Here is a 16,545-nt window from a genome sequence, read left to right as displayed (position 1 = left end):
GAGCCCCGTCCCTCACACAAGGCTGGGCCTGACTCCCTTGCAACCAATATGGAGAAAGCAAGGTCACTGGTGTTGGGATGGAATGTGGGTCCCCCCACTCCCAGTGACTCCTGCTCCAGCAGAACAGCTCCAGAGTGGGTAGCTCTGGGCCCCCCGTCTTGGTGAATACATCTTATATGAGAAGTCCCCAGCAGAGGGTTTCATAGAGACAGAGCTGAGCTCAAACCCCATGAGAGATTCTGGAATCTCTCACACACTGTAGCCCACATACAAAATCCAAGCAGAGAAGCAACTGTTTTATGTTTAATTTACAAAAGAGACCCCAAAATAATAATAATAAACTATCCAGGGCAAGAGAGTAGGGTCAGGTCCTCCCTAGCCCAGCTGTACCCTCCTTCCCCTCTGGCAGGGAGAGAAGGGGCCTCCCAGGGGACTTCCCCTCCCCCTTAGAACAGGGGGCTGTGAGCTGGTATGGATGCCCTCCTGGGCTTCGTGGGGGCTCTGCCCACTCCAGACTCCAGTTTGTCCACCCCCTGCAGGATCCTACATGCCTAAGAGAGCCCTTGTGGTAGAGGCCAGCTTGCTGGGCAGCTAGGCAGGAGACCCCTACGAGGTCCAGGTAAAGGCCAGGGCTGCCAGAGCCAGCAGACTGGTGAGGTGGAATCCAGCCCAGGCCTCACTGGCACCCCCAGCTGCCTGCCTATGGTCCCACTGGCATTGCTCACCACTCCAGCCCAAGTAGCACTGGCAGCGGAAGTGTGTCTGCAGGTGGTCAAGGTCGGCCCAGCTGAGCTCCCCGACAGGTCGCAGCTGGGGTTCACCAGGTGCGTGGCTAGGCACTAGGCGGAAGCTGTTGGTGCTGAGATGCAGGAAGGTACTGGCACTGGGGTTGCGGCGCACACAGCGTCCGTGGCCATGGCACTGGGCCCGGCTGCAATATTGGGTGGCCCAGGACACATTGACCACGTAGGGGACTAGCAGCCGTGTCAGGTAATCCTTAAGATACTGGCAGGTCTCCTGGAGGCAGAAGCCAAGGACCACAGGTCAGGGTCAGCGACCTCAGCCCACAGGCCCAGATGGAAACTGTGTCCACACTGTGATGACTATGCCTTATTTTAACCGCACTCATTTATACATTCAATCTGCACCTGAGCCACACAGTCCCTGCTCCTGCCGAGAAGTGGGTGGGGGCAGAGACCGGAACCCCGTTGGGCAGATGGGGAAGGGCGGAACTCAACAGCTGTTCAGGAAAGCATTTCCTCTTTCCTGAGAGCAGGGTGGGGGTGACCTCCTTCTCTGTCGTGACCAGGGATGCCTTGGGTGGGAAACAGACAAGGGGACTGGACTAGGATTGCCCACCTGAGATTGGTAGCCAAAGGCCCTCTCTGCCTGTCCCGTAGACTGAGCTCTAGCAGGCTGGGTCTCGCTTACCGTGCTTGTGGTGTACCCTGCGTCGCCCCAGAGGATGACACCAGCTGCGCCCAGGGCTGCACTCTCGCCAATGGTAGAGATGAGGTCCATCTATGCAGGAAAAGGGATGGTCACTGGGTAAGACTGAGACCACAGGGTGAGAGGAACAGATGGGGAGGGCAAGCCCCCAGCCTGTTTCAACCTACTGAACTCACAGCTCAACCCCCCTTTCACCTACAGGCAGAGGCTCATCTGTTTTGCTTCCTTTTTAAATGTCCATTTCCACCCCACTTTTGGGCCTCAGTTTCCCAAACCAAGGCACACTTGAGCCTAGGTGCAGCTATCAAGATGGATTCCAAAGTTAGAAGGCCTGGGCCCCAGACCCAGCTCTGCTCTGGATTTGCTGGGAAGCTTTGGGCAAACTTCTCAGCATCTCTGTGCCTCAATTGTTCTCATCTGAAAAATGGGGATAATGATGTCGCCCTTTCAGGTTACAGAGAGAATGATTTGAGGGAATGTGGAGCAGCCAATAAACTACAGATATAGTCCTATAGTGGCCCCTGACAACCCAAATGTGCAGTGGATCCTCAAGGAGGAAAAAGGCAGGGCCCTGGAGACACATACCTCACTAAGCCCTGTGAGCCTGCGGCTATAGGTGGGCCGTGTGAAGACATAGACTGGGAGTGCATGGTTGGCATGGTGGGTTCGAGCCACACGAAGGGCCTCCTGAACACGGAAGCTCACAAAGTTGCGGCCATGGCGGGAGGAAGCAAGTGTCTCGTCCAGGTAGACAGACGGGAAGAGGGCCGTGCTCTCAGCCCACAGCCAGGCCAGCTGGTCATTGCGGGCCACCTCAACATCAGGGCAGCGGCCTGTGTAGCTCTCCCAGTTCTGCACATAATCATGATTGTAGCAGTCAGGAAAGAGGTAGAAGCCCCAGAGGTGCCGGGGCCGCACTGCCTTGACATAACGCAGTGTCTCCAGCATGAACTGCTGTGCTGCGAACTCAAACTCATATTGTGCCTGTTTGACTATGCGGTCTGGAGGCCAGTCAGGGTGACGACTGGCCACCAGCTGGCGTGATGACCGGCGGTACACATCTTTGTCCTGCCAGTTGCGCACCCACACAGGTCGCCAGTCCTCCCAGTCGATGACCGCCAGCCCCGCAGACTCCTGTGTCCGAATGTAGTGCTCCACACGTTTCTGCAGCATCTTCCGGTGTGCCCAGAGGCTGACATTCTGTGGCACACCACCATGCACAGACCTTCCCGCGGAATCGAAGCGTGGATACAGGCCTAGACGGTCGCGGTAGAAGATGGTGATATTCTGGTTCACAAAACCCTCATTAGGTGAGGCCTGCACATCAAAGGCATTCAGGTCCAGAGGCACCTTGAGGCGTGGGCCACAGTCCTGTGTGGGCACATCCCACGCTACCACAAAGGGCCGGCCTGTGAAGATGGGTGGTGCTGTGGGCTTGAGCTCCATGGCCCATGCCACCGCCAGCACCAGGGCCAGTGTAACGGCGGGGCCTGGGCCTGCCCGCATGCTGGGGGCTGCAGGAGGTGTCACCTGCCTGGCACCAGCTCAGGAACTGGAAGAAGGGTGGGGGAGAACAAGTCAGTCTAGGGAATCCTGAAGTGCCCCCCTCAAGCCCATCTATGCTCCCGAAGCCCATGCTGTGTGGGGGCACTGTGCTCACGGCTGTAATAGGTTTGAGAGCCCACAGACTGCAGGGCAGGCAAGGCACCCTGGGAACTCACTGCCAGAAACACAGGGCTCCTTTCTGGAGCAGGTAGCCTACGACTCGGGAGAAATCTCTATTAGGTCTGTGACCCTTCTAAGAACTAGGTAATCTAGGCTCACCAGAGTGAGCATGTACTGCATATCATCCAGTACATGGTTTTCAGAGAACCCTGAACCCCTGATGCCCACCCTGTACACCGTGAAGAACCCTTGATCCAGAGGAACTATAGCATTTGGGTAAAGCAGGGAACAGCTCATTCAGAGAATAGGAAACTGGAAGGAACGCAGCTGCGAGGCTTCTATCCGTGTAACACCCGCCCCGCAGAAGAGTGAGGCTGTCCGGACTTTCTCTCGAGCGCTGACACTCTCCCGGCTTGGAGGAGGCCCCGCGGGGACAAAGGGGCAGCGGACCTCCCACGGCGGCGCCGGCCGACCGGCCCGTCCCTCCACCGCCACCGGGGATGCGCGCGCCCGCCTCCCCCTCCCGGCCGCTCAGGGCTAGAGCGCGCTCCGCCGGGTCTTTGTGCGGGACCCCGCCCACGCCCCGCACGTGGGGCCAGCGCCCGGTCGGGTGGGGGTGGGGTTTGTGGGACGCCTCTCCGCGAGCACCCCCGGGGATTCAGACCCCAGCCCAAGGGGAGAGAGCCGCCAGGTTTGCACCGCCCGCCCTCACCTCGCGCGGGGCGCCACCGGGACCCGCGCCAGGGACACCGCCATGCCGGGCCCAGCCCAGCCCGCTCCGGCCGTTCGCCCAGGCGCGGCCCCGGCTCAGCGCCTCTCCTGGCTCCGCCCCTAGGCCCGCTGGCCCTTTAAGACTCCAGTGCGGAGGTGGGCCCGGGACTGAACTTGCGACCCAGGCGGGAAGGTGTGTTTCACCTTTCTCGGTGCCGGTGCCGCGTTTCGGGCTCGAAGATCCCCAGGTCCTCTGCAGAGAAATGTAGCCACCCATCTGGGACCCTAATGCCCCTCTGAGCAGGGTTTTCTGTGGGAGTCTCAGCCACGAGCGTAAGTCAGCCTGAAATGTTCCCCCTGCAGCCCGAGGCCGGTGGTTCAGTCCTACCCGCTCCGCGGTGCCGCCAGCCCCTTAAAGAGACAGGGTGAGGGACGGGGCAGGGGGACGGGGAGAAAGGTGGGGGAAATGGGAGCAGGCGTTGTCCCGCTCGACCATCAGGAGGTGCTGCGGTACTCCGAGGTTGGCGGGGGGACAGCAGCAGATCTAGCTCTGCACCCCCGAACGTAGACGCCAGCCATGGGGCCCCTTTGTGTGGAAAAAGGGACTTTGACCTGAAGCGACCTCTGGTCTCCTGGACAGTAATGCCCCGCCTCCCACGAATCAGGGGCCCCCTTGTCAGGTCCGCGGTGTAAAGGGAGGCCCCGCCCCCTGCAAGACTGAAGGAAGGGGCCAAGCACAGTTTCTTAGCCCGCCCGGGAAGGGCCGAGGCAGTCGTTATCCTGGCAACCCGGTTGTAGGTCGCGGCGTGGCCAGCAGGGGTTGGGGCAGGGAAGCTCAGAGGGGTCTAGGAAGTTGGCCGCCCCCTCTGCCTGACTCGCATCAGGGCGGGCCGGTCTCTGAGGTCCTTTGGGAGCCCGGCTCCCTCTCAACCCCGAGGAGGCCCCCATCCCCTGCAGCAGTTTCTGGCTGTACCTCCAAGAAAGCCAGCAAGAGGGGTCTCCCAGGGCCTCCATCCCGTATCCAGCGACCCCTACGCTCCACTGGTCCCTCCCGGTGGGGGGCAGGCTTAGAGCTGGACCCTGGCGAGCCCGGTGCGAAACCACCTCGGCTCTTCCTACGTCCGCTCCCCAGTGCGAAACTCAGCTCCCCAAAGGGCCCACGTCTGCGCCACCAGCCCCTAACCCTCCCAGGCGCCAGGAGAGGGAGGGAGTGCTGTGGGGGTGCAGACCAGCCGTCTGCGCTGGGCTCACCTGTGTGGGAGTCCGTCGGCCCAGTCGGTCGGCGGCCTCCCTCCTTCCTGGGGTGAGCCTCTCCAGCTAGGCTACTTGCGCTAGCTGCTGCCCGTTGGGCAGCCCGTCGAGGACTTGATAAACCCCATTCCCTCCCATCCGCTCCCGCCTCCCATCCCAGCCCTTTCTCCTCACTTCCTGCTGCCCCCTGAGAGGAAAGGGCGAGGAACAGGCGCGGGGGAGGAGATCGCCTTGACCCTGTTTCCCTCCAGAATGCCCTGCTGGCTGGCTGCCCTCCCCACCCTTCCCGAGTAGGATCTAGTCCCACCAGCTGCGCCAGGTGACAGGAAAGCTATGGGCTCAGGATCAGGTGCCAATCTCCCCCATACCCACAGCTTCCAACACTAGGGAACCTCTTCACTCCTTCCCTAGGGTCGGGGCCCATCCTCAAATCCAGTAGGGTGTGAGAGGATGGGGTCAGGTGGTGGTGCTTTTGAGAGTCAAAATACTTGGGGGTTGTTCAGCTGATGGTCCCCCAGAGCAGGTGTCAAAGAAGGGAACTAGCCTTGGGAGGAGGGTCGGGGGGACTTCCAGTAGCTGAGTCCATTTTTTTCCACTGAGAGCTTCTGCATCCTGTGTGACAGGACAATGTGTTGGTGTGACTGTGTGGGTTGGGAAGGAGAGGACCAGCTGGGAGGGTTCTGCCGAGTGCTTTCCTGCTGGAGTTCATCTCCGGGTGTATTTCAGAGTCCACACAGAGTAGGGGACTCCTTACAACATGGATGAGGAAAGGGGTATATTCCTCTGGCAGGGGTGTTCCTGTGGCTGGCCTTAGGGATGACTGCAGCAAGGTTCCAGCAGACCTCTCCAGGGGTGCAGACAAATCTACCTACCCTCAAATCACCCAGAGCCAACCCCTCAGCAACCCAATGGCCCAATGCCCAGGAGCCTCTCCCCCAACAGAAGGCTGTGTGAGGGTTAGGTGAATGCCCTAGAGTCTGGCCCTGAAGACCAAGGAGTCCATGACATGGTAGGGGAAGGTGCAGTGTCCCTGTACTACTGTGCTGGCTTCACAGGGGTCAGAGGCCTTGGAAGCTCCATGGGTGGGGACCCCTGGGGAAACAAAGGCTAGGCCAGACTGTCCCAGGGCAGGGACACTTCCTTTGACAGCCAGCAGGAAGGAAGTGAGCACAGCCCAGTGGGAGAGAGTGGGGAAGTGCTGCCTGACCTCCATTGTTTCCAGTGTTGGGGTCAGCTGAACAGGCCCAGCACAGGGAGTTCCCCCAGGCTGGGACAGTGCTGGTAGGAGATAGGATGCTATCTGGCATGGGAGGGCCCTGGGCCTTGAACAGCCAGTAGAGGGGGGCCATGGAGGATGACAGGGCCTCATGTTTGGCATCCTATGGGGGATATGGGGAGGCACCCCACAGAACTGCAAGTCCAGGCTGGATATGGTGATCCTGCTCTAGGCTTGACAAATTCAAACCTCCAAAAGACTGGCAGACCAACTCCCTACAGTCAGAAGCCTGTCCCTGAATTCTCTCCTCTCTAACTGGGAGTTAGACTGATAGTCAAAGGCTAAGCCTAGCAGAGAATCTGCCTCATAGCAGCCCCTGAGAAGTGCAGGCAGAATGACCACAGAGGACAGGCTGCAGGTGGTGAGAAGATGGGGGCAACCGAGAGCAGGGGCAATATTGGTGGGCTGAGCCTTGCTTGCTGAAACGTAAGACTGAGCTCATTCTCCCATGGTGTCCACAGGCAGGCCTCAGAGAAGGAACATGAGTTTGGGTTGCTGAGCCTGGCAGTAGGCCAAGGGTGTGGGGACACCTATCTGGCTGCTGTCCATTAAAGTTGGGCTTTTGAGGTCCATGGAGGTCAGGCCATGACCCCACTTAGGGTCAGCTGGCAATTCTGCAGCTAACACAGATATTCCAGAACTATCTGGGGTCACACTCTCTCACCTTAGGTCAGGCAGGTAGGGCCAATCCTCAGTGAAGTAACCCAGGGCCTTCGGATTCCAATGGTCACCACCACATGGATCACAACAGATAAGTGAGTGTCCTCCCACCCTGCAGGCCTGCAGTGAGGTCTGTGTGAACACACAGCCACCTGCTGGCCACAGCTGAGATGGCCACAGGCTGAGCTCAGACTTACCCTTGGGCTTTGCTGGTCATAGGGGGCCTGCCAGAGTCCTGTGCCAGGCCTACCTATTGAGCCCAGGTGGTGGTCTAGACACTGGGTGTCACAGCCCCACAGGATGCCAGTCTCATGTGCAGGATCTACAAATCATTTTATTGAAATTGAACAAATAACACAACAGTCTTCCTAGGCTGGGGGCCATCTTCCCCAAGCCACTTCCCACATTCTAGAAGCACAGAGCTTGCACAGTACTTAAAAAAAAAAGTCACCTCTATATAGAAATCAGACTCTGCCACGACATAATCATGGACTATTTACAACCTTCACATTATAAGTATTCCTTTTACGGTTTTTCTCTCCTATCTTTCCCTACCCAGGGGCTCTAGTACTTTCCCTTGACTGATCCTGAAGGGATGGCGGTTACTGTAAGGGAGGGGGTGGTAGGCTACTCATAACTACTGGCACCAGCCTTAGAGTGTTGTCCCTTACCACAAGGTGGTGAACAGTCCCCTCCCAATTGGAGGGGTGGAGGATTTGGTGCAAAGCCATGGGGATTAGACAGAATAGGTGGGTTGGAATAACTCCCCATAGGCACAAGCATCCGCAGCATGTCCTAACCCCAGCCTGCACCCTCTCAATTCCTCAACTGGGGGTTTGGGGTGGCGGGGGAACAATTAGTTGCAGTACGGGGATCAGCCCAGCCCTGGGTAGAGGGAGAAGCCCCCACCCAGTCCCTACTCTTATCAATAGCCAGCAAACTGTCCATCCATCTGAAGGCGGGAACAAATGGCAGGTAGGTTGGACGAATCAGGCTGGCACTGCCCCCAGCCTCTGTCCAACACAGGAGGAATCGAGGTAGCAAACGGCTGAAATGCTCTGACTAGGGGTTAAAAGGAAAGTGAAGGAAAGGAAGTTCCTACTTGTATACAGTGCCCACAGCCTAGGGGCTGGAAGAAGGCATACCTTGCTTGTAAAGTGCTGTAGCCTCTAGCAGGGCTAGGCCCCAGGCAAACTTGGAAGAAGGCAGACCAGGCAAGGAACCAGGTATCGGGCATTCCTGACTGGTATATGCCCTGCCATGCTTCTTGCAGGGGTGGCTGGGGAGAGTGGGGTGCTAACTCTGCCATTAGCCTTCACCACCCACCAACCACCTCTTGTCCATACACAAACTAACACCCAACTAATATTGCGGGACTGACCCGCTCACAGCTGAAGATTATGGGCCAATGGAATTTATTCAGGGTTGTGGCCCCAGCCTGGGCTCCTCAATGGAAGTCACACCTTGATTGAGCCTGGGAGTTTCTTGCTGGGGCAGGGGGTGCTTCCGTCTGCCACCTCCCACGGTCACACCTCATAGAGGATCACAGGGAAATCCACGTGGATGCGGGGGGGATCCAGCTTCACGATGCCCTGCCATGGAAACAGAGGCTAGTGAGGGTCAGCTCAGGGCCTCTACTTCAGGAAGCTTCCTTGTTCCTCCCAGATCCCCCCCCCCACCATGACAACAGATCCCATCTGGGTCTACCTCCACACGCTCTGTGACCACTGCCCAGCCCCTCACCTGAGGAATCAGATTCTTATGCACTCGCCTCAACTTGGCCCGCTTCTGCCCGTTCTTGGTGACGATTGTCTCTTCATAGAACTCGTGAGCGAGATCCCCATCCTCATCATAGAACATAGAGCTGCACAGAGGGAGAGGGGAACACGCTGGGTTGGAGCCCCACACCTAGGCATGGCAAATGTCACAGGCCACAGGGAAGTCTGTGGTCTTCCTAACCCCAAGTGGGAAGAAAAGAGGATAATATGCCTGGAGAATCCTTTTTTAAAAAAATTTTTGCCGGGTACGGTGGCTCACGCCTGTAATCCCAGCACTTTGGGAGGCCGAAGCGGGCGGATCACGAGGTCAGCAGATCGAGACCATCCTGGCTAACACAGTGAAACCCTGTCTCTACTAAAAATAACAAAAATTAGCGGGTCGTGGTGGCGGGCACCTGTAGTCCCAGCTACTCGGGAAGCTGAGGCAGGAGAATGGCGTCAACCCGGGAGGTGGAGCTTGCAGTGAGCTGAGATTGCGCCACTGCACTCCAGCCTGGGCGTCAGAGCGAGACTCCGTCTCAAAAAAAATTTTTTTGAGCCCCATTTGACCACCACCCTGCTAATTTTTTGTATTTTAGTAGAGACGGGGTTTTACCATGTTGCTCTGGCTGGTCTCGAACTCCTGAACTCAGGCAATCCACCCGCCTTGACCTCCCAAAGTGCTAGGATTACAAGAGTGAGCCACCGTGCCTGGCATGCCTGGAGAATCCTTTGCCTGAGGTTTGGGGTCTACTAGAAGAAAGTGGAAAGGGGGTGATGGGTGGGCAGTGCTACTATGTCAGACCCCCAAGAAGAAAGGCCACACCAGAGCACACCATCCAGGTAGCCACCAAGGCCAGTTCTTATCATTGATTTGTTCAGCAAGGGCAGACATTCTAATATCAGGCGTTTACCCTCACCCAGGACTTCTAGAGTGGGCAGGGTGGTGGCCTGGGCATGTTGGTCTCACTGCAGAAGATGCTGCTGGCCCAGTGTCAAAGACTGAAATAGCAAATGCCTAAGCTAGGAAGAATCCCAAAAGAATGAAGGCTGTGTCTCCCCTGACCCCACACCCCAGGTGGCTGGTGAATTGCCACTGTTGGGTCTTCCTGGTGTCTACAGCCAAATCTCCAGCACGGGGAGCGGCCATGTCCAGGAGCCCACTACAGCCAAGCCAATCTGGTACTTTTGTCTGGGCCTCTGGGAGACTAGGGTGGGGACTGGGTGGGTAGGTCAGCGCTCTGGATCTGGAGAACATAACTGGGTAAGGATCTTTTTTCCTCAGCCTTACCCCCAGTACTGGGGCCTATCCCTGCTTTCCCAGCCACTACTCTGAGAGGTTCAGTCCCACTACTGTCAGGAAAAGCAGCCTAAACAGGTTCATTATCCCTTTGGAATAACTGGGGGGAAAGGGAGGCTAGGAGCCTTCAGTATGCAGGCTGAGCCGGAAGGGATGAAAGGAAGAGATCCTGAGGTCTTATGGAGGCCCTAGCTTAGCTTTACCGTGCGGAGGGTCTGCACAGTGACAAGCCTCAGGCCCACTCTTCCCTAGGGAGACTTCCAGAGTGGCCAGGCCGCCAGGAGACCACTACCTGGCTTCTCCACCCCTAGCCCCAATGGGGCTCAAAATATAGGGGTCGTCCTGGCTTGGCTGTAGTGGGGTACGGCGGTGGAAGTTCCCCCGTGGAGCGGGACGCCTGGCCGCCCGCCTGTTCCCCCCGCCAGGGTGGAACCATGCCCTTACCCGCGGCGCGTGAAGACGAAGGGGGGCACAGCTCGGCCCCGAGGCCGCACCAAAGCTTGCTCAGCTCCTGCTGCCTCTGAGCCGCCGCCTCCGGCCGCCGAGGCGAAGGGCCACAGGCCCCGAGCTTTGGACCCACTGGCGCCCATGTCAGGGCCGCCGGCGCATGGCGGGCCCCGCGGCCGCTCTGCTCACAGCGCAGTCCGCTCCACCATAACCTGCCCTAGCCGCTACTCGCAGGTGCCGCCGCCGCCGCCGCCTTCCGCAGGCTCTGCTGTCTCCACGGAAACCTCACTTCCGCTTCCGCACGCTGCCCCCTCTGATTGGCTGTTGCTCAAGTCGTGGGGACGGGACCAATGGGCGCCCTTAGATGCTGGGCATCCCAGCATGCGTTACGAGATCTCGGGTCCCAGCGAACCGCGATCTGACCAGCTGGGACAGTTCCCACGGAGGAAAGTGGTGGCCGTGAGTCCTCCCGGTCTCTTGGGTGTATTTGGCGGCTCCCACGTCCCCCAACACCTGAGTTCAGGCCTAGCAGGCCTTCTCAACCACCAATCCTCAACCAGCACTTCAGGGCCTAACGCCAGACCGCTGGGTGCCCATCTGGCTTCTATTTTCACAGCTGTATTTTTGCGATTGCCACGCTTATGTGAACTAACAAAGTTGAAGGAAAATTAAGGAACTGGCCAGATTCACATAGTTACATTCAAGTGTGAAGAACTTCGAATTCAGAGTTTTCAAACCCAGCAGAGTCCATGCTTTAATGAAAGCAAGAATTGTTAACAGCTATACCCTCGGTGCCATGAGCAGTGTCTAGTCCACGGTGGCAGCTCAGTATTTGGTGAAGGGGTTATGCCACACCTTCTCCCAGAGCGTGGTGTGTGTGTTGAAGGGATGGTTTCTCGGTTGTTTTTGTTTTGTTTTTTTGAGATGGAGTTCCACTCTTGTTGCCCAGAATAATGTGCAGTGGCACGATCTCAGCTCACTGCAGCCTCCGCCTCCAGGGTTCAAGCGATTCTCCTGCCTCAGCCTCCCGAGTAGCTGGGATTACAGGCATCCACTACCATGCCTGGCTAATTATTAAAAAAATTTTTAGTAGAGACAGGTTTCACCATGCTGGTCAGGCCGTCTTGAACCTCCAACCTCAGGTGATATACCCGCCTTGGCCTCCCAAAGTGCTGGGATTACAGGCCTGAGCCACTGCGCTCGGCCTTTTTTTTTTTTTGAGACGGGGTCTTGCTCTATCGGAGTGCAGTGGTGTTATCTCCACTCACTGCAACCTCTGCCTGCCAGGTTCAAGTGATTCTCCTGCCTCAGCTTCCTGAGTAGCTGGGACTACAGGTGCCCACCACCAGAGGTGCCCACCACCATGCCCAGCTAAATCTTTTTTTGTATTTTTGGTAGAGATGGGGTTTCGCCATGTTGGCCAGGCTTACCTTGAACTGCTGGCCTCAAGTGCCACCGGCCTAGCCCACCCAGAGTGTTGGGATTACAGGCGTGAGCCACCATGCCTGGCCAGTTTCCCTGAGTTCTAACTGCAGTCCATTCTTGTTTCCACCACAACCTGAGCCCCAGGGAGCTGAGTGATGACCGAGTATATATGCATACTACATCTTCTTCACAGACTGGTCCATGGTGACTTTGCAAGACACCTGTAAGCCTGTCCATCACCCTTGGCAACTTCTGGCACCATGAGGGGCAACTGCAGCTCTCCACCTATAATAAAGAGTCCAGGCTGGGCAGGGTGGCTCACACCTGTAATCCCAACACTTTGGGAGGCCAAGTTGGGAGGATCCTGGGCAACACAGGGAGACTCATGTCTCTACAAAAACTTTGTATGTATAAAAGATTCCAACAGTAGGAGGATTTTAAATCTTTATTCAGCCAATTCTCTTAGGCCCCAGGCCCTGATGATGACTGTCACCCCCACCCCTTTCCCCACAGGAGGCATTTAGCTGAGGCCACCACACATTACATACATTCATACACTTTATGAAAAATACCTGAGGGAGAGACCCTGGTTTTGATTAGCAAATAAGGTATGAACCTGGGCCAGTGCCTACATTTACACAGACCCTGGCCCAGGGACATCCTCCTCATATGAGACATTAAGGCACTTGGTGCACTGTGAGCCAGCACTCCCTGACCTCAGGGTGTGTGAGGAGTTGGCACTATAGAGAGAAACCAAGACTCTTCCTCAATGCCTGCCTTATTCTGAGCACCTACCCTTAGCTCTGATAAGGATATCCTGAGACCACATTCAAGATCCAAAACCTTTCCCCATAGATGAGGGCCCTCACCCCTGCAAACACGACCCTGTTCCGTTTGTAGCATCTCCAAGATTCTCACTTCTGAGACACAAATTGAAGAGACTTCTGTCTGCTCCACTCCTGCTGCAGGCCTGGAGCAGCTTCTCAGGGCAGCCCTGGCCCACCAAGGCCCAGTAATGAGGGGCAGAGGGGTGCAAGGGGTGCAGAGCCATACCCGGCTATACCCACAGGTGGACACGGGGGGCAAGCTCCTTCGCTGTTCTCTGGGCTCATTCCCCCAGCAGAGGAGAGCCTCCATGCACACTCATTCCACAGGACCCACTGGCCCTGTCACACTCACACGGCATGCACTTGGTGCTGCCTGCTCTCCGCCTTCCACCTGGGGGTACAAGAGGTCACCCGAGGGGGCAGGCGTGCAGGGCCTCTTGGATCTTCTGGCGGCAATAGGAGTACTTCTGCAGGATCTGGCGGAGGTGCTCCTCCTCCTCCCGCTGCAGGATACGCAGGAAGTTATGTAGTTCAGGCATGCTGAAGGCGTCCCACTGCAAGGGGCGAAAGGGGAGTGTACAGGCTGCGGAAGGGATGGCCAAGTCAGCAGACCCTCCCCAGAGAAGACTAGCACCTCATGTTCACACAAGCTAGGACTAGGCTTTCTGATGTCAGGCTTTTGGCTGAATGATCTCTGCTAGGATCCCTGACAGCAGTTTGTATGGAAGATGGGCCCTACAAAATGGTCACCTTACTGAGGCAACCAACTTCAGATGTTCCCCAATTACCTGTGGACAGGTCAGGCACATTCTGAGTCTAATTCCACTCCACAGGCCTAATACCTTGGAGCCAGAAAGCTTCCAGGTAAAAAGTCTGAAGGGGGCCTCCTCATGTCATTAGATGGACTCCTGGATCTCCAGATTTTCCACACCAGGAAAGACCAAAGCACCAAGACAATTCTTCCTGGCTTCTTGGGACAACCCTAGGCTTTGGCATGAGTGGTCTGGAAGCCTTTGCTTTAGTTACAGTGCCTATACACTCCTGGAACTGTTTTGCAGGGCTTGTCCTCCAGCACATTTCCTCCTCCAAGTCTTACTGTAGCTACAGCCCATCAGTCCCATCTAGTGACAACCAAGAAACTAAGGAGAACCATGTACTCACGTTCACCTCCCCAGAGTCATTTTCCTTCAGGACGAAGCTCAGGGCCTTGTCACTGGGCCCTGCCAGGAGCCGCAGCCGCAGGGGCTGCTCATCATCCAACAGCTTTCGCAAGTACACTGTGAAGGAGAAGTAATGATCAGAGACAGGGCCAGCTGCTCAGCCCCTGCATGCACAGATGCATGCATATATACCCTCACGTAGAGCAGCGTGGGGTGGGAATCCCACCTTGGCCGTGACGCTCAGCCCGCTCAAAGAGTGCAAACTTGCGGGGGTCATCCACCACCAAGAACTTTCGCAGCAGGGCCTCAATGACTTCACGTGCCCTTGTGCGTGACAGCACATGCAGGTGCTTGACAGCATCCTTGGGCAGGTAAAAGGAAGTGCGGCGCCTGGCACTTGTGCTCCGTCCTGGGCCCCGCCGGGCATCCTGCAAGGAGGGTGGCTTCTTGCTGGAGGGCACAGAGACAGGGCGCACCAGCTTCAGCTGAACCTTGATGAAGCCTGTGTAAGAACCGTCCTTGTTCTAAAGAAACAGAGAAATCAAACCTTGATAGTAGGTTCCAGGTGAGATGTCAGTCTACTTGGGGCTAGGCTGCGTATGCACAAATTACTGCTTGGGCCCACCCAAGATAACCTCAGTTGTGACCCTCTGGGTATCAGGCACACAGCTGGGTACCTGCCCCTCCCCACACTCCTTTCCTGCACAGTCAACTCACCAAGCTCATGAAGAGGTTGCTATTGATCTGGGCATTGTACTCCTTGATCTTCTGCTCAATCTCAGCTTGAGAAAGGTCAGGTGTCTCCCACTCCACAGGCTCATCCTGCAAGATGGGCCAGCATGGACACAGGGCCCTTGACGAACCCAGAGCTTCTCTGAAAAATGGCCTCTGGGGCAGTCCTTAGAAACTGACTGCCTTTGGCCCCCCTGTCCCTGATGTATATATATATACATAGCTGCCAGCTGGTGCCCACCCTGAACCCACTACTGCTCCTGGTTCTGCATGCTATGGGTGGATAAGGGAAAGGCAGAATCATTTGGCTTCTCTCTGCTGCCTGCCTAGGGCCTCAGCACTGAATGTAGCCCTAAGGATACCACAGAAGCAGGGGCAACTGAAGGAGCATGGCCAGGGGACAGGAACAGCTGAGGGACTCTGAAGAGGGACTCTCATTTAAAGTAAAATCTGGCTGGGTGTGGTGGCTCACATCTGCAGTCCCAGCATTTTGGGAGGCCAAGGTAGGAGGATCACTTGATCCTCAGGAGTTTGAGACCAGCTTGGGCAACATAGCAAGACCTCATCTCTACTAAAAAAAGAAAAAACCAATTAGCCGGGTGTGGTGGTGTGTGCCTGTAGTCCCAACTGTTCAGGAGGCTGAGGTGGGAGGATCGTTTGAGCCCTGGAGATTGCAGCTACAGTGAACTATTATCGTGTCATTGCACTCCAGCCTGGGGGACTGAGTGAGACCCTACTTCAAAAAACAAAAAACTAAAACAGGCTGGGCATGCTGGCTCATGCCTGTAATTCCAGCACTTTGGGAGGCCAAGGCGGGTGGATCACCTGAGGTTGGGAGTTCGAGACCAGCCTGACCAACATGGAGAAACCCCGTCTCTACTAAAAATACAAAATTAGCCAAGCGTGGTGGCACATGCCTGTAATCCCAGCTACTTAGGAGGCTGGGACAGGAGAATTGCTTGAACCCAGGAGGCAGAGGTGGCAGTGAACCGAGATCACGCCATTGCACTCCAGCCTGGGCAACAAGAGTGAAACTCGGTCTCGAAAAAAAAAAAATACAAAAATTAGCCAGGCATGGTGGCAGGTGCCTGTAATCCCAGCTACTTAGGAGGCTGGGACAGGAGAATTGCTTGAACCCAGGAGGCAGAGGTGGCAGTGAACCGAGATCACGCCATTGCACTCCAGCCTGGGCAACAAGAGTGAAACTCGGTCTCGAAAAAAAAAAAATACAGTAAAATCACACCTCAATTGCACATTCTGATCACAGCACCCTAGTTGAGCTGGAGTGAGGGTTTGTCCTGGAGAAAGGAGCCCATTTTTCTCCTCTGCTCCAGCACAGGGCCATGACCCACTGCAGGTGAGAAGAGTGGAGAGTGGTGCACATCAGTAGTCCAGCCACCAGTGGACAGAGTAGTACTTGGAGCCAGCTCTCCACGTCTCATACATAGTGAGAAAAATCACTGTGACGTGATGTTTAATCTTGACCCAAGCTGCACATAAAGGCAGCTTTAGGCCAGGCTCCAATCTGCCAGAGGTACACAGGCAGCTTCCTTGTGGGTTTCTGCACCTGCCAGTGCTGTCCGGAGATTTGGCTGAAAGATTTTTTTTTTTGAGACGAAGCCTCACTCTGTTGCCCAACCTGGAGTACAGTGGCTGGATCTTGGCTCACTGCAAGCTCTGCCTCCTGGGTTCAAGCGATTCTCCTGCCTCAGCCTCCCGAGTAGCTGGGACTACAGGCGCATGCCACACCACCACCCAGCTAATTTTTGTATTTTTAGTAGAGATGGGGTTTCACCACGTTGGCCAGGATGGTCTTGAACTCCGGAGACCTCAAGTATTCCACCTGCCTTGGCCTCCCGAAGTGCTGGGATTACAGGCATGAACC

At 56.3% G+C, this 16,545-nt stretch overlaps 3 protein-coding genes across 7 annotated transcripts in view; all 3 read right to left on the bottom strand.

The window, feature by feature from the left end:
* Nucleotides 1-281: 281 nt before the first annotated feature.
* HYAL2 (hyaluronoglucosaminidase 2) lies at nt 282-5,330 on the bottom strand. 2 transcript variants are annotated; one of them, XM_011939015.1, is made up of 4 exons: nt 5,077-5,330; nt 2,035-3,001; nt 1,432-1,521; nt 282-1,017 (listed from the first exon to the last, which is right to left on the bottom strand). In XM_011939015.1, the coding sequence occupies exons 2-4, from the start codon at nt 2,953-2,955 to the stop codon at nt 607-609; spliced, it is 1,422 nt and encodes a 473-aa protein (XP_011794405.1). In that variant the 5' UTR covers nt 2,956-3,001; nt 5,077-5,330; the 3' UTR covers nt 282-606. The 2 variants fall into 2 exon arrangements, with proteins under 2 accessions (XP_011794405.1, XP_011794406.1); XM_011939016.1 differs by lacking the exon at nt 5,077-5,330 and adding an exon at nt 3,827-4,175.
* Nucleotides 5,331-7,326: 1,996 nt separating this feature from the next.
* TUSC2 (tumor suppressor candidate 2) lies at nt 7,327-10,806 on the bottom strand. Of its 2 annotated transcripts, XM_011939012.1 has the most exons (4): nt 10,514-10,801; nt 8,756-8,876; nt 8,545-8,604; nt 7,327-8,074 (listed from the first exon to the last, which is right to left on the bottom strand). In XM_011939012.1, exons 1-4 carry the CDS (start codon nt 10,657-10,659, stop codon nt 7,829-7,831), a joined length of 573 nt encoding a protein of 190 aa, XP_011794402.1. In that variant the 5' UTR covers nt 10,660-10,801; the 3' UTR covers nt 7,327-7,828. The 2 variants fall into 2 exon arrangements, with proteins under 2 accessions (XP_011794402.1, XP_011794403.1); XM_011939013.1 differs by having other exon boundaries at nt 7,327-8,604; nt 10,514-10,806.
* Nucleotides 10,807-12,369: 1,563 nt separating this feature from the next.
* Nucleotides 12,370-16,545, bottom strand: part of RASSF1 (Ras association (RalGDS/AF-6) domain family member 1) — a 19,348-nt gene continuing 15,172 nt past the window's right edge. For 2 of the 3 annotated variants that reach the window (XM_011939007.1, XM_011939008.1), the window contains 4 exons: nt 14,646-14,750; nt 14,155-14,452; nt 13,930-14,045; nt 12,371-13,322 (listed from right to left, as the gene is read on the bottom strand). In XM_011939007.1, the coding sequence (XP_011794397.1) occupies nt 13,176-13,322; nt 13,930-14,045; nt 14,155-14,452; nt 14,646-14,750 (666 nt within the window). In that variant the 3' untranslated portion in view covers nt 12,371-13,175. Of the gene's footprint in view, nt 13,323-13,929; nt 14,046-14,154; nt 14,453-14,645; nt 14,751-16,545 lie in introns of all 3 variants that reach the window. The other variant, XM_011939009.1, reaches the window with a different exon arrangement.

This window comes from Colobus angolensis, unplaced genomic scaffold, assembly GCF_000951035.1.
Source record: "Colobus angolensis palliatus isolate OR3802 unplaced genomic scaffold, Cang.pa_1.0 Scaffold18, whole genome shotgun sequence".
NCBI classification, from domain to species: domain Eukaryota; kingdom Metazoa; phylum Chordata; class Mammalia; order Primates; family Cercopithecidae; genus Colobus; species Colobus angolensis.
This window is presented reverse-complemented; position numbering and strand designations above follow the sequence as displayed.